This window comes from Saccopteryx bilineata, chromosome 3, assembly GCF_036850765.1.
Source record: "Saccopteryx bilineata isolate mSacBil1 chromosome 3, mSacBil1_pri_phased_curated, whole genome shotgun sequence".
NCBI lineage: Eukaryota > Metazoa > Chordata > Mammalia > Chiroptera > Emballonuridae > Saccopteryx > Saccopteryx bilineata.
In genome coordinates, this window is record NC_089492.1 from 291090698 (window position 1) to 291108749 (window position 18052).

At 59.1% G+C, this 18052-nt stretch overlaps 2 protein-coding genes across 3 annotated transcripts; one reads left to right on the forward strand and one right to left on the reverse strand.

Moving 5' to 3' along the window:
* The first annotated feature begins 709 nt into the window (after positions 1–709).
* Positions 710–12096, forward strand: LRRC47 (leucine rich repeat containing 47). The gene is made up of 7 exons (XM_066270627.1): positions 710–2039; positions 7271–7720; positions 8405–8521; positions 9159–9274; positions 9827–9929; positions 10176–10265; positions 10402–12096. The coding sequence occupies exons 1-7, from the start codon at positions 1425–1427 to the stop codon at positions 10648–10650; spliced, it is 1740 nt and encodes a 579-aa protein (XP_066126724.1). The 5' UTR covers positions 710–1424; the 3' UTR covers positions 10651–12096.
* Positions 12097–13621: 1525 nt separating this feature from the next.
* Positions 13622–16926, reverse strand: SMIM1 (small integral membrane protein 1 (Vel blood group)). 2 transcript variants are annotated; one of them, XM_066265188.1, is made up of 4 exons: positions 16797–16926; positions 16345–16474; positions 14569–14716; positions 13622–14274 (listed from the first exon to the last, which is right to left on the reverse strand). In XM_066265188.1, exons 3-4 carry the CDS (start codon positions 14661–14663, stop codon positions 14148–14150), a joined length of 222 nt encoding a protein of 73 aa, XP_066121285.1. In that variant the 5' UTR covers positions 14664–14716; positions 16345–16474; positions 16797–16926; the 3' UTR covers positions 13622–14147. The 2 variants fall into 2 exon arrangements, with proteins under 2 accessions (XP_066121285.1, XP_066121286.1); XM_066265189.1 differs by lacking the exon at positions 16345–16474 and having other exon boundaries at positions 16797–16918.
* Between the last annotated feature and the right edge of the window lie 1126 nt (positions 16927–18052).

The following is an 18052-nucleotide window of genomic DNA, read 5'->3' on the forward strand; positions in this document are numbered from 1 at the left end:
ACCCAAACAACTGAGCTATCCAGCCAGGGCTTAATTTGTATTGATTTGGGGGGTAGGGAGACCCCTGACCAGGGATCAAACCTGCAACCTTGTTGTTTCAGGACTAAGGTCTTAAAACCACTGAGCTAACCGGCCAATGTTACTTGTTGTTTTTATCAGTTTCCTAGAAACAGCCATGTTACCCTGGCAGCAGCCTCATCAGTAGCCTGTTTACCTCATCTCTTGATGGCACTGTTTCCCTTGTGCTGTTTAATCTCAGTGTTTTATAAATCTAAAGTGTACAGGGGTTATGTAGCCCACATTTGTGCACAGTCATGTCCGAGGCCTCCATTCCCATGCACCCTCGCTCCCTGACTCACCCAGGGCCACATCCAGTCCCACAAGCCCCCACCCACGGTCAGTCCTCTGTACAGGTAGACCATTTTTTATCTTCCATACTGTGTTTTTACTGAACCTTTTCTATATTTACATATCTTTAGATACTCAGGTACTTAGTGCTGTGTTACAATTCAGTACAGTGACAGGGTTTGGGGCAGTGACCGTGGTGAGCTTGTCGCCAGGGGAACGGCAGGCTATCCCTTACAGCCTTGGTGTAACAACTCCCATACCTGCGCTGCAGGCCAGCCTCAGAAGTGAGCCCACTCCTGGAGATTCCAATACAAGAACCTCTGATCTGTAGGGGAAGTGCACTGAAAACTTGTTAGAAACAAGCAAGGAAAGTTTAATCCATGGCTGTACGACAGAGAGGGGACTCCACGCTGAATACAGCAGGGGCTGGGTTGTGGCTGGGGCAGGGAGAGTCGGTGTCGGAGGCAAGCAGGGAAAGACACCAAACGTCCCACTTAGGTGCACGGATTATCCCGACTGGTCGCTCTCCAAAACACGCCAATGCAGGAAGACGCTCTCTGAACCCCTCTTCTGCATGAAAACGCATCCAACTAAAGGAATCCAACTATCATCAGTCCCTTCCCGGCATCGTGGAGCAGACAAGACGGCAGGAGAGGGGACGCGAGGTGGCGCCACACCCCGGCGGACTGTCACCTTCCCCGGTTCCCCTGGGCTCCTTTTCCTAAAGACTACGTGCTCCCCAGAGGCCGCCGCCCCACCGCTAGCGCACCCCGGCGGGGAAGCTCGAATCCTAAGCGTCTTCAGGCGGCCCGTCCTCCCCGGGCGTCGCCGGCTGGTCGGGGCGGCCCCGCTGCTCCCTGGAGTCTCGGCGGAGGCCGACGGGCTCCGGTTGGGAGGGCCCTGGACCCCGGGTTCGGCTCTTCCAGGAGGGACGCGGCCCGGGGGCCGACTGGGCCCACCAGTGGTCCCTATGCCCGAGCGCGTCCTCTACGGCTTCTTCCGGCCCGCACCGGAAGTGGTGCACCGCGCGCCGGAAGTGACGCACCGCGCCCGGGAAAGCAGCCGGCGGCGGCGCGATGGCGGCGGCGGCGGTCTCCGAGTCCTGGCCGGAGCTGGAGCAGGCGGAGCAGCAGCGGCGGCGGGAGCTGCTGCTGACGGGGCCCGCACTGGAGAAGCGGGTGCAGGCAGCGGGCGGGCGGCTGCCGCCGCGGCTCTTCACGCTGTCGCTGCTGCACTACCTGGAGGTGAGCGGCTGCGGGAGCCTGCGCGAGCCGGGCCCGGGCCTGGCGCAGGGCCTCCCGCAGCTGCAGAGCCTCGTGCTCCGGCGCAATGCGCTGGGGCCCGGCCTGAGCCCCGAGCTCGGCCCGCTGCCCGCGCTGCGCGTGCTCGATCTATCGGGCAACGCGCTGGAGGCGCTGCCGCCGGGCCAGGGTCTGGGCCCCGCTGAGCCGCCGGGCCTCCCGCAGCTGCAGAGCCTCAATCTCAGCGGCAACCGGCTGCGCGAGCTGCCGGCCGACCTGCCGCGCTGCGCCCCGCGCCTGCAGACCCTCAACCTCACCGGCAACTGCCTGGACTCCTTCCCTGCCGAACTCTTCCGCCCCGGCGCGCTGCCTCTGCTCAGCGAGCTGGCAGCCGCCGACAACTGCCTTCGCCAGCTCAGCCCCGACATCGCCCACCTGGCCTCGCTCAAGGTCAGCCGGGCGACCTGGGCGGGCGAGTGGGCGGGTGGGCGCCGGCCCTGGGGAGCTGCCCCTACCCCCGCTGACCTGGCCTCCGGCCTCAAAACGCTGTTCACAGCTGGGCTTCCAACACCTGACACACTCACTGTTGCTCCTTCTTAGCAAGCGTGGCTTCCCGCGCAGGTGGAAGCGGGTGGACGGCAGGGCCGCGATGGGATGTCTGTGTCTCAAGTATTTGTGAAATGACTGGTTGAGCTCTCTGGAGGGGCCACCCAGGCAAGGCTGGAGGATGTGACAGGAGGAGACTTTGCACACTGCCACACGATGTGACTTCGTTTATGACATTTTACTTGCCGCCAGCGACAGCCTCCCCCAGTAGGTTTATCATTCCTGTTTTGCAGAAGAAGGCTGGCAGGGTGTATTCCCAAAGTAAAGAGCAAATAATTTGGGTTTTCCCCCAGACGACATGGTCTGGGGTCTGCTCATTTATCCTTCGCGGGTCTCCAGGCCCCAGGTTAAAGCTTGGCTCACAGCAAGTGTCCATTAAGTCCACTGAGTTCGAAAGACCAGAGGATGGAAGTCACAGAGCCACCACCTAGCTCCAGTCTGGAGGCTCTGTGTCCAGTGTACTTCCCCCTGCACCGTCCCTTTTGTTTTGTCATTTAAAAGGCAGGGCTGCATTTCTTCGCCCTCAGTTTTTTATACTTTTTTTTTTTTTTTTTTTTCCGAAGCTGGAAACCGGGAGGCAGTCAGACACTCCCGCATGTGCTCGACCGGGATCAACCCGGCATGACCACCAGGGGACGTTGCTCTGCCACAATCAGAGCCGTTCTAGCTCCTGAGGCAGAGGCCACAGAGCCATCCTCAGCGCCCGGGCCAACTTTGCTCCAGTGGAGCCTGGGCTGCAGGAGGGGAAGAGAGAGACAGAGAGGAAGGAGAGGGGGAGGGGTGGAAAAGCAGATGGGCGCTTCTCCTGTGTGCCCTGGCCGGGAATCGAACCCAGGACTCCTGCACGCCAGGCCGATGCTCTACCACTGAGCCAACCGGCCAGGGCCCTGTTTTTTATACTTTGAATGCACACTTTCCTTAAACAAAATGTGTATTGTGTTTAGCCACTCATCTATCTGCAGGAGAGATTGCTCTTAAGATAGCTAACCGATCTTATAGCTATGTCTATAAACGTGTAAAGATAGTGTGTGTATGTAGTTAAGGGAACTAGAGCCCACTCTGCAGAGTGACATGTGCTCACTAGCATTTCCAGGAAGACACCGTGGGGGGTGAGTCCCCCGATGGTCCAGGTGCCTCACACTCTCTGCTCTCCGTCTCGCTCAACTCCATATTCCCATCTGAGAGATCTCCTGTTTTTGTTTCAAGTCGATGTACCAGGTGTGTGGCTTAATATTAATAATATTGCATCATGTGAGTGCACAATCAAGTATATTTCTCTTGGAGCCTGTAGTTTCTTTTCTGCCAGGCCCTCTGTGGTGACACACCCAGTCGAGTCATCGTCTGTATTGTGTCCAAAGGGCAGGTCTTGTTTGCTAATTCCTCACGTTCTCCATTCTGCTGAGTGTTTTTAAACGTCAGTTGGATTGCTGTCACGTGAGGAGAGCTGTTTCTCAGAGTATTGTGCAGGAGCTACTTGGCATCCCGTTTGGGTTTAGATGATATCCTTGAGGGGGAGAGGAGTGCTTTTCTTTTTCTTTTTTCTTTTTTTTTTTTTTTTCTGTGAGAGGTGGGGAGGCAGAGAACAGACATACTTCTGCGTGTGCCCCAACTGGGATCCACCCGGCAAGGCCACTAGGGGGTGATGCTCTGGCCATCTAGGGCGTAGCTCAATTGCTCAGCAACAGAGCTCTTCCCAGCAGGAGGAGGCCGGGGAGCCAGTCTCAGTTCCCGAGGCCAAGAGGCCAACTCGCTCCAATCGAGCCATGGCTGCAGGAGGAGAGAGAAAGAGGAGGGGGAGGGGTGGAAAAGCAGATAGGCGCTTCTCCTGTGCGCCCTGACTGGGAATCAAACCCAGGACATCCACACGCCGGGGACATTCTACCACTGAACCAACTGGCGGCACTTTTTCTAAAATGCCTCCCTGAGGAGTGCACCTAGCGAGGCCACAGTGCTGCATACACGCTGGGGTCAGGAGGACAGAGATGCCCTTGTCCTTCCTGGTGCTGCGGAGGAAACGGGAAGCGTGGTTTTCGCTCGGTCTCCTCACCTGTGAGATGAGATGAGGGTGATAGACGGGGCTCACGCAGGGGGTCCATGGCTGCATTACCACTCTAAGACTGTGGCTGAAAACAGCAGTCGTGTTAGGTGCTAACGATTCTCCATTCAGGACCTCAGGCTCAGCTGGATAGTCGCTGCCTTGCTGTGGGTCATGTGTGGGGGTTCCACTGACTGTGGCCTCCGAGCCGCCCGGGCTAGAATGCCGAAGGGCCAGGATTCTCTCCTCGGGACCTCTTTCCCCCGCAGCATAGTCTGTCCTCTCATGTGTCATGTGGCAGCTCAGCTGTGCCCTGGAACTTCTCTCTCACTCCACTGCATCCTTCCTGTTGGTTCAACAGGTAAAGCCCAATCCAGAGTTGTGGGGAGGCGTTACACAACAGCGTGAAGACCAGGAGGCATGGTTCTTACGGGCCACCGCAGTAGCAGCACACGAGCCTCTGCTTTTACCCCACCCCATGCAGATGCAGGGAGGCTACAGTGCCAGTGCCGGGTGCCTGCACCCAGGGAGTTGCCCAGGTGGTGGCCCAGACCCTGTCCTTACTCTGGGACCTGGGGCAAGGAAGCTAGGGACAGCTACGCTTGGCTACTTTAGTGGGCCTGGCTTCGCAACCGCCAGGCCTCTGGCCTGTTCGGCATGGCTGTCCCACAGGGAGACCTGAGAGTATGGAGCGGGCTTCTCCCCAGCAGCATACGTCCTCCCAGGGGTCTGTTCCCACAGGACCCCACTGCCAGGGCTGCCGTGCACCAAGGATTGGTGGCGCCCTCACATGGTTGCTGCTGCATTTTTCGTGATTTGCCCAGACCCAAAGCACTTGCCCATCAGGGACTGACGCAGGGGTGAATAGGACAGACATACCCCCAAGCTTCTGGAAAGGGCCGGGACAGGACATTAGTTCGCTAAGATCATACCATCCTGCCAGGAACTGTGCCCACTGACCTCACCAAGTGTCATTCACATATGGGACTCCTCCCATGTCGAGTTTCACAGAGAAGTTAACTTCAAGGGTGAAACTTTGTCCAGTGATCAGAGAAACTGAACTTAAGGGATAAAATCCTTCAGTTTTTTATTTTCTCCGTTTCTGCAGGAGGTGGGGCTCACCCAGGTGGGGCTCACCCAGGTGGGGCTCAGGTTCCTTCAGCCTGCCACCTGCTGGAGCTGACTGCTTCTTATACCCTCCCCCCAGAAGTGGAGGGCTGTCCTGGGTTCTCACCACCAGGAATCCAGGGTCACTTTCCCAGCAGTGTGTCCCATGCAGAAATGGTCCCAGAAGGTGGTTGGCTGGTGGCACAGTCTGGGGTTGGAGACTGGCCCACTTCGCTCCATCAGGGCTTATTACCTGTGAGAAGGGAGCAAGTACAGGTCCTCTGAGAGTCAGCTCCAGGCGGGGCTCGAGTCAGTTAAGTGTGGGGTTCGTGTCCTTTTTAGCCGAGGGCGTAATTCAAACACACCTTCCCCGCAGGAAAGCCTTACTCAGTCTCCTGCCCTGGCAGGGTTTGCGGGTACCGAGGGCACCTCCCATTCCAGGGCCTCCCGAGGCTGCACCCCTCACCCTCTCATCCTCACAGGCACCTTCCAGCTGTCCAGCCAGCCATGTTTTCATGCATGGATGAGGGTGACATCAGTGGAGTTGGCAAGCTGTTTGGCCAAAGGCTCTTCGGATGGTGCACGAGACTGTGAAGCCAGTGTGTTCAAGCTAGGCTGCAGACTGACCCTGACCTTGAGACGCCAGCCCTTCACAGCTCTCCGGGCTCAGGGCAGGCTGGGAGTACCAGAGTCATCTGGTCCAGTTTGGCCCAGCTGGTCTAGCTCCTGCCCAGTTTCCTTCGAGCACCAGCAGCTGGCTTCTTAGAGGGCATTGTGCAGCCCACAAGCCCAGGCGCAGGACAAGGCACTGTCACCATTGCTGCCTGTTAGGATTCCAGGGCACATAGGGGAAAAGCTGGGTACAGTCCATCTGCCCCACCACATCAGTCCTGCCCGAGTGGAGGAAGGCCTGGAGAGTGCAATGACATGAAATCCTGTGGGCCCCAGCCAGGTTGCTCAGTGGATAGAGCATTGTCCTGGCACGCTGAGGTTTCATCCCTGGTCAGGGCACATCTGAGAAGCAGCCTGGGGTTGCACAGCTAAGGGGAGGGACAAAGTGCAGCTGCAAGTTGATGCCCCTCTCTCAAATCTGGGAAAATTTTTAATAATAATAAAATAACCATATAAAAAAAGGAAATTCTATTAGCCAGTGACCACACACTGGCCCTCTGCCACTCGGACCCCAGAGGTAACTGACGACCGCACCTGGCTTACCTGTGCCCCTTTGCCTTCCTTCATCCCTGTTCACAGCGCAAGGTCAGCTGGCAGCACAGAGGCTCATAGCGGTGGCTCCTGCCTGTTCCTGGGTCACCAAGAGGCCTGCGTCCCCTGCGGTGTTAACACAGTTTACCCTTTCCCTGCACTCGGGATGAGACAGCCGTGCGCTGTGCTTCAGTTTGGGGAGAGAGCGGTGTTGCTCCTGGAGCAGCATTCAGCTTGTTTCCCTTAGGAGAGTCGTAGCAGTGTTTTGTGGGGCACCTGTTTGTCATCTAGAGCAGTGTGTTTCAGCCGCTGGTCCGTGGACCAGTCCCCCAGAAATTTCGAGCTGGTCTGCAAAAGACTTAACCACCCCTGTTGTGTGAAGATTTGTGGCACCAGTGATCCTAGTCAAATTTGCTTATGCTCAGGGTGATGTCTGCCTTAGCTATCCCCCAAATAACTCTCCTATTGTGCAAGTCCCTAAATGCAAAAGGGTTGAGAACCACCAATCTGAAGTACTCATTTGTTCATAACCAAAGCGCTCACTCCCCTGTCCGTGTTCTATCTTGTTTCTCTGACCTGACCATCCAGCTGCAATGTTGCTGTAGTTGCGACCCCGAGGAAGCTGAGGGTCAAGACAAGCGTTTTATAGAGATCGCAGGGGAGGTGCCAATGTGCTCTGGGCGCAATGCCCTGCGGGGGCTCTGAGGTGGTCTCCCTGCCTCCCTTTCAGACGCTGGACCTCTCCAACAACCAGCTGATCGAGATCCCAGCGGAGCTGGCCGACTGCCCCAGGCTCAAGGAGATCAACCTGCGCGGGAACAGGCTGAGGGACCGGCGCCTGGAGAAGATGGTCGGCGGCTGCCAGACCAAGTCCATCCTGGACTACCTGCGGGCGGGGGGCCGGGGCAAAGGCCAGGGCAAAGGCCGGGCTGAGGCAGACAAGGAGGAGGGCCGCAGGAAGCGAAAGGAGCGCAGGAAGAGGGAAGGGGGAGAGGAGGAGGAGGTGGACGAGGCCAGCCGCCTGCTGCTCCGCGTGCTGCACGTCTCTGAGAACCCCGCCCCGCTGACGGTCACGGTCAGCCCTGGCGTCCGGGAAGTCCGGCCCTTCATCGTGGGGGCTGTCGTGAGGGGCATGGACTTGCAGGCCGGGAACACGCTCAAGCGCTTCCTCACCTCTCAGGTGGGTGCAGGTGGCCAGTGAGGGGTGGGGCGGGAATGTGGGGCCCACACGGGTGCGGCCTGTGGGGGTTGGGGGGTGAGGAGGAGACCCCATGGGGCCAGGACCTTGACCTGGCACTTCTCTGTGCCTCAGTCTCCTCCCTGGGCAATGGGGACACTGCAGGCCCTAGCGCTGGACGTTGATGGGGATGAGTGGAGGCAGCATGTATGCCGTGAACAGAGGGGACTGGACCTCAGTCCACGAGCCCCTTCCACAGACAGAACCCGTGTGCAGGAGGGTCCCGGGGCGGGTCACTTCCCCCCTCTCCCTACAGTGAGCACAGCTCTGAGGCTGGCTGTCGCCCTGGGAAGTCCTGTTCCTCCAGCCCCTGAGGTTTGGGTGGAGCTCCTGGTTTCTGTAAAGCGTTACACATTTAGTTTGTGTGAGGTGGCCTCAAGCCCTCGGCTCTCGCCAGCGTGTTCTGTTTGAAGTTGTGCTTGTCTTCATTTAGTCATAAGCTTTAGTTCAGGAAGAGATCTTTGAAGTTTCAGAGTGTTGTAGAGTTAGGGAAAGAAGAGATTCTGCTGACGCGCAGATGAAACCGCGGTCCCATGAAGTGAGTGAGTGTCCGAAGAGAGGAGCGGGTGCGGACGCCCCCCTTCCCATCCTGGCGCACTGAGCTCTTGCCCCTATGCCGTGTTGCAGACGAAGCTGCATGAGGAGCTCTGTGAGAAGAGGACAGCGGCCACCATCGCGACCCACGACCTCCGAGCAGTCCAGGGGCCTCTGCTGTACACCACCCGCCCACCGCAGGACCTCAAGGTGACAACGTGTTCCTCCTGGGTTTGCGAAAAATACACATGCACAAGGTTGTGTGGGAGCCTTTTGCAGTCAGGTCAGACAGTGCTGCTTGGCACATCCCCAGATAAGACCTGGAGCAGGCCACTGTCACAGGCCCTTTGGGAAGCCAGCTCCTCAAGGGAGTTTATACCTCAAAAGTGGTTTTCTTCATGTGCTCGCTGACACGGGACCAAATACATTTGGTTTGTTTCCCAGTTGCAAAACCCCTAACCGGGTTTGATGTTAGTGAGCAGGCCTGTCACAGTCCTGCCGTGTTCTGTTGAGCTCGGCACTGGGCACCAAGGTCCCAGGCAGTGACCTGCTCCCCTGCCGGCCTTGTCTCCCCCTCGGCCTTCCGGGGCCAGTAGCCTTGGAAACGCAGCTTGTGTTGAGTGGGGCAGGGGAAGCTCAGTTTCAGGAGGACTGGAGAGTTTGGGCGTTTGGGTTCCTGGGTGACCTGTGAAAGGCATGTGATCACACAGGACATGGAGAGCGGTAGTGTTGTCAGCTGCAAGACAGTTGTCACCGGCACATGTCCGCCAGAGTGGAAGGGTGGGTGTGCTTGGTGATGGCCGCCAGAGTGTCCTCACATGAGCTAACCAGTGGTTTCTGCCCCAAGATCATCCCCCTGGGGCGCAAGGAAGTCAAGGCCAAGGACCTGGTTCGGCAGTTGCAGCTGGAGGCTGAGGAGCACCGGAAGCAGAAGAAGAGGCAGACTGTGTCAGGCCTGCACAGGTGGGGGTGGCCCACGGGTGCATGCCCTCAGGAGGTCCCACACGCCATCCCTCATTTTATTAACTGTCATTTAGGAAATTCCCAAAGTTGCCAAAACTTGAGAAATCTCTCCAAAGTCCATTCACTCTGCTATCAGACTTGTGTGAGGTTGAGGCAGTGTTCCAAGACCCGTGTCTTGTGGGGGTGTGGGGTGTGGACACCACTTCTGAGGATGCCAGTGGAGGATGGCAGGCCTGTGTCACCTCTGGAGAGTGGCCTGTAGCGCAGCACCAAGGATGCAGGTGAGAGAGGGAACCGCATCACCTGTCAACCCTAGAAAGACGAACCACCAAACACACATGTCTCACCAGATCTCACACAGCTGGAAGACTACCCTTGAGCCCTGGGACCTGCTGTCCTTAGGCCAGCTGCCGTCCCTGTCCACACAGGTTTGGGGACACTGTTCCCAGAGCTCCCTGGGTCGCACACTTGGCTGGTGTAAAGGGCTGTGACTGGCCCAGCTGAACCGTTAGGGGCATTGTGGTAGCTTTGCTGTCGCTGGGTTTCCCGCAGGTACCTCCGCCTGCTGGATGGCAAGGAGCAGTACCCTTGCCTCATGGACGCGCGCGGCGATGTCATCTCCTTCCCACCAATAACCAACAGCGAGAAGACAAAGGTGAGGATTGTCCGTGTGTCTGTTCCCAGTGAAGCCCGGCTGCCCACAGCCACAGGCTCACATTGGGGCTGGTCGGCAGGCTGCGCACGGCCACACTGGGCCAGACCACATCACCATGTGTGCAGCCTTCCACAGGGAGGTGGCGTCCGGGCTGGACTGACTCCACTGTACAGGGTTCTCAGATTCAATGTTATCGTCACCGGTGCCTACTGTGGTAACTTGACGTTTTCCCAATTTCTTTTTAAGATTAAGAAAACGACTTCTGACTTGTTTTTGGAAGTAACAAGTGCAACAAGCTTGCAGATCTGCAAAGACGTCATGGACGCCCTCATTCTGGTGAGTGACTGCAGCTCCGTCCAGACGACTGGCTGCGAGGACAGTGCGTCCTGTGTCCCCTCCGCACCGCTGCCTCTTCTGCAAGCTGGGTCCCGCCTGCCCCTCTCTGGGCTAAAAAGATGTTTTTCATTTGCAGAAAATGGCAGAGATCAACAAGTATACTTCAGAAGATAAAGAGGAAGGGTCCATCTCGGATACAGAAGCTGACGCCACCTCTGGACAACCTCCGGACGCCGGGACGAACGCCAGTGCTGAGAAAGACGGGGCCGCCCCCTTGGTGGTGGAGCAGGTCCGGGTGGTGGATGAGGAGGGCCACCTGAAGGTGGTGTACCCGTCCAAGACAGACCTGGACATCGCCGCCTCCCACGTGACCGTGATCCGCTGAGCTCCACAGGTGCCGCGGGCCTGTGTGCGGTGTTACTGAGTTAGTGGTTACGCTTCCCCCTTGGCATTTTTTAAGGCCATCTGCATTCTTTGTTCAGTTTCCAGAAGATTCCTCCCTCAAGGCGTGCCATGTTGTCACGTGCTTAAATGCCACTCCCACTTCTGCAGAGGCTTTTGATGAAATCATTCGCGCGGGATTCATTGTTCAAACGTCCTGAAATCATGTGGACACAGCCAGTGACTCTGCGGGGACAGAGGCTGCGGGCCCGGCACTCAGCTCCACGCTGAGCCCTGCACACATCCTCGTGCCGTGTGCGGCTTCTCTGCGGTGCCACGCCTGTCACGCCCACTGCAGAGTGCGGCCTTGTGCTCCCCACTTGCACTGAATCAGGCCTTTGTTGAAAAGAAAAAAAAACTTTGGTGGTGGGCTTTTGGGTTTTTTTGGTAAATTTCCTAATGTTGCTGTTGGACACGTAGCACGTGGAGCCGTGGAGCCTTTAGCCACAGCCCATCACCTGCACAGACGAGCGCCTACTAGGCCGGCGAGCAGCGAGGTGGATCGGGGGTGGTACAGGTGTTTGTGAATGAGCCCTAAGGGGAAGAGCGGACTGCGGACCCTGGGTTCCCAGGGACACATGCAGGTGTCCCGTTGGAGGTCCGAACAGAACGGTTCCCTCTGTTCACTGTCTTCTGTCGTCCGCCGGGTGAAGGGGTCTGCAGCAGGTTCTACTGCAGGTGTTCGCAGCGTTCGTGTCTCGGTGTGGCCATCTGTCTATACAGGTGTTGTGTGGTGTGTATGAGTACATGTGTGCCCTCCCTGGAGCCGGCTGGCTGGAGGCCATGCTCCTCACTGATCTCACGGGTCTGCAGTCTGGCTGGAGTGTGAGAAACTGACTCCTCGGCTCTGTTTGGTGACACTGTTGACTCAGTGGGCTTTGATCCACAAAGGACAGTTTATGTGTTTTCTCAATTTGGGGGAGCGTTTAACCATCCTACGTGGGTGTGCATGAGGCCCTGGCCCTCGCACGGGGCACACGAGCAAGGCCCCACGCCCCACACAGCCTGTGTGCTCTAGGATGTAGTGCAGTGTGGCCTTGACAGCTCGGTTGGCCATCCTGTCACCACAGCCTTCCCATCTTTGTGCCTGGGCTGAAGTAGGTGTGCCACACGATAGCTTTCCCATGTGGTGTTTCCCCCCAAAGCCAACCTGTGGTGTCTGTCCCTGGCTTGTCAGGGCAGCAGGTCACAGCAAAGCCCTGCGCAGGGAGGGGGCACCGCCAGGCTGCCCTCTTGGCTCCTGGGACTGGGAGCTTGGTGACCACATTGTCGGCGTCTCTTCTGCTGCAGCTGTGTTCTGTGGGGCTGGGAGAGGGATTCACGTACAGCCAGACCTCTGTGCCAATCTCCCGTCCACCAGTCCAGCCGTACAATAAAGGCATTTAGTAAACACCTGGCTCCTTCCCAGTGTGGCTGTCCTGCCGTGGGTCTGCAGCCAGTGTGGGAGTGTCTGAGGAAGCAGACCCAGGACCCACGCAGTGACCGCCTGCAGCCCTGCCTTCCCGGTCCTGCCCCACCCTGAGGGGTCCTGCTGTCCAGAGCAGCAGGTGGGTCCCCGCCCAGAGGCACATGCCAAGGAGTCAAGTCACTGGGATACACACACACACAGTCATCACTTCCTGACCTTCCATGCCGGGGTGCTGGACAGTGACCTAGCAGGGTCCTGTACCCTCCTCTCTGCCCTCAGGGCCCTAAGACCTGGGCCTGGCACATGGCCTTGGGGACCATGGGACCAAAGCCACTCGGGTGCATCTGGGACCCAGGAGGATCACATCCTATAAGGCCACATGTGCCTGCAGTTTCCCTGCAGACAGGGCTGGGCTGCCATCAGCCCACGGGAACGGGGGGCTGCACCCACTAGTGCCTTTGGCTCTCCAGCCAGAACTGGGGTTGGCCTCTGCTGTGGCCCAAGGAGGAGGCGTTTATGAGGACCCTTGGTGTCACCCAGCAGTGCTAGACCTGGCTGCAGAGCCTCTGAGGCCACTGGCCATCCCTGGCTTCCTGTAAGGTCCACACGTGTAGACCACACCTCTCCTTCCCTCCTGTCCTGTCCACCTCCCTTGGCCAGTCATCTGGCCTGCCCGGCAGCCAACCTGCTCCTGCCCAGCGGCTGCTCAAGGACTGTGCCCCTGGAGCCTGCAGGGCGCCTGGGCAGTCAGGGAGGGTGGTAGGCTTGGATTAGCCAGGATCCCTCCTCCTGTCTATCCTGGCCCAGGCCTTGCCCACAGCCCCCACCCCATGGCCTGTCCTGGGATCACCAGGAGTCCAGCTGGGGCACCAGGGTGAGGCAGTACAGGTGGCCAGGTGTGTTCCTCCCTCCCCAGATGTGGCCAAAAGGATGGGTGTGTAGGGTCTCCCTGGATACAGACCTGGCTGAACCAGACCCTGCGCACTGCCCTGTAACCTGCTTCCCCGGCCCCCAGCAGGCACATCTGCCAGCCTCCCTCCTCAGAGTCCGGGACCACTCAGGATGTGCAGCCTCACCTGATGTCCACCTGGCCCCGCCGCACCCCCCCAGGCTGGTCTGCCTTCCGCTGCCAACTTGGCCTGACTCCCAGGACTTGACAGGGCCCACAAGGACAGTGACTGCTGGTCTCCCACCCTCAGCTGTAAGGCGTCTCTCGCAAGGGTCTGAAGGGGTTGAGACACATTTGCAATGGGCAAGGGGCTGAGCATGAAGGCCCAAAAGGCACTGCTGGGCACAGACGGGCATGCAGTCCTTGGCTGTGGTCAAGTGAGGCAGGGACAGGTCCAGCCAGGGGAGGGCCTGTTCCAAGGCTCTCAGCCCAGCGAGCAGAGCAGACCCTTCCCACAGGCCTCCCAACAACCGCTCATGCCCTCCGGCTGGCCTTGCATGGATGGGTGGACAGCACCGAGTCACACCTGGCCTGGGGCCTCGTGGCTGTCACCCATCATTTATTCCACAGACGTTTAATAACTGTTGTGTGTACACCATCCTCTGCTGGGGCGCCCCTGTGAGGTGAACAGCCCCTGAAGGGAAAACGCGGGGTGGATCTGGGACAAGGACTGAGGCCCCTCTGCCCGCGTTGTCTGGGAAACATCTTCTAGGATGTCTTCTCTGCCTGGGTGCCTGGGAGTGAGGGCAGAGGGACACACACGACTCCTCTCCCTGCCATCCTTGCACATGAGTCAGAAGGCCCATAGCGGACAGGCCAGTTCTTCACAACACCCCCCCCCAGGGAAGACCCCCATGCCAGGGCAGCCAGGTCTGAGCTCAAGGCTGGGGAGAGGACAGCCACCCCATGTCCCAGGGTACCTAAGCTGCAGGTCTGCAGTCCAGGTGTGCCCCAGGCTGGGTATGCCTGCGCACCTGGGGAGGGGCGGTGCATTCGAACACGGAGTCTGCATACAGATGGGAGGGGGGGTCTGTATACAAAGGGGTTCTCGTACCCGCGTGCCCCCATGGCGTGTGGCCAACACTTATATGCACTTGTGTATGTAGTAGCCGGTAACATAGCCCAGGATGAAGATGACCCAGAAGAGGGCCACTCCTCCCAGCACCTTCACGGCAACACCCAGCTTGCCTGAGCACAGCTTCCGGGAGAACCTAGGGTGTGAACAGTCAGCATGTGAGCCCCAGGAGGGCCCTGAGTGGAGAGGGGGTGGGGGTGACCCCGGGATAGGTGGGCCCCGAGGGAAGGTGGGGGCCACTCCACTGGACTTGGGAGACAGGTAGTAACCCAGCACAGAGGCATTCAGAGGTGGGGGGCCTAGGCTGGCTCAGACTGCCAGGGAGGGCACCCAGCTGGTGCGGAGTAGAGGCTGGCAGGAGGGTCAGGCTGGGTTACAAGGGGCCCGAGTGGTCTGTGGGCCCAGTGGGCTGCCCCTCCTGGGTGCTCACCTCTGGCAGCTCGAGGCCTCGTCTGCGCTGGACACAGCCCCCATGCTGACTTCATCCCACCTGCTGTACTGCACGCCAGTGTCCTGGGGCTGCATGCTGGGGCCGCCAAGGCCTTCACGGGGCACTGGCTTCACTGTAAAGCTCGGCCCTTGCAGGGACAGTGAGGGAAGGGTGCTTTCAGGGTGAGGGTCTCCCGGGGGGGCCGGGAAGGGGGCGGAGAAGCACTAAGGTGGGCTGACTCCTTTACCCACAGCCTCCCCACTGCCTTGTGAGGTGACCGGGACTAGAGTGGTTAAGCCTCTTGCTTAGAGTCACATGGGAAGGGGACAGAGTGAAATTCCAACCCAGGGAGGCTGAAAGTCCAAGAACCCTGCGCTCAGGAATGTGAGAGGGTGAGTGTCCACCCAGCGCTGGGGGCCCTCCCCGTTGGCTGGGCTGATAACCGCCTTCCTTCTGCCCATTCCTGACAGATAAGGCCCCAAAGCCCTCTCTGGAGGTTGGGAAGGGAAAGGATGGGGCTGTGCTGGCGGCTGGTACGGCCTGTCTGGTTGGGGGAGGGGGCCTGGCTGGCCCCATGGCAGCTGTGTCCTCTGGCCCTCAGCATGATGGTCCATCTCCCCCCACCGCCTGTGGGAGGAGCCAGGTTGGGGGGGGGGGGGGCACACGGGCCTACTGGGGGTCTAGGAGCTGGGGAGGCAGCCAGCAGCAGGCCTCTCACTTCTCGAGTCTGAGACTGGGTTCAGCCCCCACCAGCCTGGGAAACCCCGACCTTGATCCCAGGAAGCCTTGGGCACAGGCTTCAAAGCACAGAGGGCCCCTTAGCTGCAGGAAGCCAACCCAGAAAGCCACAAGGCCAGGCATGCCTCTGTATCTGCCCTTTCCAAATCCCCGGCCCAAGCCCGTGGGGAGGACTGATGGCCACAAAACCTGTCAGTCTGGTGGGGGCCCTTCCTCCCTAGCAGCCACTCAGACCCATCCTCAGGCCTGAGAGCAGCCAAGCATTTATAGAGTGTGCGTTCTTCTTTCCTGGGGTGTGTCCAGTAGAGGGGCTGTGGGCCAACTCCCAGCTCCCTACCTCACATCCACCCTTTCCCTCCTGGGCGCAAAATCTATCTTGTTCCAGAAGGTAATGTGCCAGCCCCAAGTGATACCCATGGGCTAAGACAAGCTTATTACCCTGGTCCCTGCTTTCCCATGTCACCCAGATGTGAGCAGAGTGCTGGATGACATGTGGGGGGTGCAGCAGGGAGGGGGTAGGGGGGCTTTTCCTTCGTGAGAGAAACAGCAGTCACCTCCCTCTTCCTGCCTTGATGTGATGGCTGGAGCTGTGGCAGCTGCCTTGTCACCAGGATGTCCTGCAACCCCAGCCCTGATCCGCTGTCCCTGAATCCACACCACTGTCTACCTGTGGGCTTCCTGGTGGGAGGACAGTCAGCCTCCATCTATTCAAGCCCAGGACAATGGGTTCTTCTCCTTTGCAGTGAAATGTGTCCCTAACTGATGTAGACTTGCTCTCAAGTCGTCCTAGTTGGACAGCATCACCAGAAGTCGGTGGGGTGACTACACCTGGGCTCCTGAGGCCCTCACTTGCTCAGTAACCATCTGTCCAACCCCCACACAATGGTCACACCATGTCCCAGAAGCCTGGGGCTGTGCTGCCAAGCAGGGATATCTGCCAAACCCTGGGGGCCTCGGAGACACAGCCCTTCCTGGCAGTGTGAAGACAGGAGGCGCTCCATGTACCCCCAAAGCCCCTCTGAGGAGCCCACAACTTACAAAGGGAGAGTCGTGGTGGAGGGGAGCAGGGCTGAAACCTCAGGGGCCCAGGAAGATGTCAGAAGCTGACCACTGGACCTCACCTCCTCCTAACCCCTAGGTCGACTGAGGTACCACTGATGTGTCCCATCTTAAAAAATAGAAAAGAAAGAAAAGGTGACGAGAAGGGGCCATGCCACCGTTCAGGAAGGGAACGGACCCTGAGGTGTCCCCAGGCGGCTCGCATCTGGCCGTCCCTCCGGTGGGTCAGGCCGGAATTGGTCGGAGGGGAACAGGTCATCTTCCCCGCCCCCCGCACCCCTAATCCCAAAGTCCAGGCCAGCCGCTCGCAGGCCAGGGAGGCCGCGGCCTAGGAAGGCCGAGGGCTGCCGCAACCGAGGACCCCCTCCACCCGCGCCAACCCCGCACCCCCCGGATGCACGAGGAGGCTGCACCCTGACTTGGCGTCTCACCTGGCGCAGACGTGTCGGGGTGCGCGGAAAGGTGCGCGGAACCTGGGCGGCCACAAGGATCCCTAAACGAGGGCGGGGCCGGGGCCAGAGGGTGGGCAGGCCGGGAAGATCTTATCCGGGAAGGGGCCTGGGGGCAGGGCCCTGCCGGGGGCGGGACAGGGGCGTGGCGAACGGCGGGGGCGGCCCCCAGGCTCGGCGCTGTGGAGGAGGGACTGCAGGGAGGAGGGCGCTGCTCCCCAGGACCCAGACTCGCCGGGATCTTGGAGTCCCCTCCCCACCGTGGTAACCCCGCGCGGCCGCCCGGCCTTCCTCGACCCTGCGGGACGGGCCGAGCTCAGAGCCGGGCCCCAAATGGAAGTGAGGGTGGTGGGCAGACGTGGGCGCAAGGCCCAGAGAAATGCCCCGCGGTCTCTTGCATTGCGTACGGGCTCGTGCGCGCAGACCTCGGCCCACGGACAAGCATGCCTGCCCCTCCTGCTGCCCCCATCCCGGGAACCTCGGTGGGAACGGAAGTACCACCCCACCCACCTTCTAACGGAAGGGTCACACCCGCAAGGCAAGGGCCCCAGGCAGGGAACCCCGCGGCAGGGGGCCTCAGAGGTGCCCCGCCCCGGAGGGAGAGAATTACCTCTGTGGGGTCAAAACTGAAAGCGGTGGGGAGGACGACCCTGTCCTGTGTGGGATCTCCCCAGCATGAAGCCAGGCAGCGGGGGCGGGGGCAGTTTGGTGTGATCCCCAATGAATGAGTTTTGGAATGGGGGTAGGGGGTGGTCAACGTAAGAAATGTCCAAATCTGTCAAAGTGTTTATGTTTATTTGAGCCAAACTGAACGACAGTTGCCCAGAAGTAAGATCTCAAGACACTGAAAAAAGCCTCTGGAAAATGGCAGTTCCGCCACTTATTTTATACCTGAGAATCAAAGGGGAAGCCCTGGCCCCGGTGACTCGGTTGGTGTGAATTCAACTGGATACAAGAGGGTTACAGGTTCCATCCCCGGGTCAGGGGACATGCACGGATCAGCCGAGGAATGCATCAATGAGTGGAACAACAAATCAATGTTTCTCTCTCCGATCAATAAAATTTAGAAGAAAAATCAAATGGAGACTGACCCGGCGGCGCAGTAGATAAAGCATCATCCCAGCATTCCAATGTGGGTTCACCCCCCAGTCAGGGCACTTAGTGAGCGCACAACTAAGTGGAACAGCAAGTTGATGCTTCTCTCCCTTCCTTTCCTCTCCCTCTCTCTCCAAATCAGT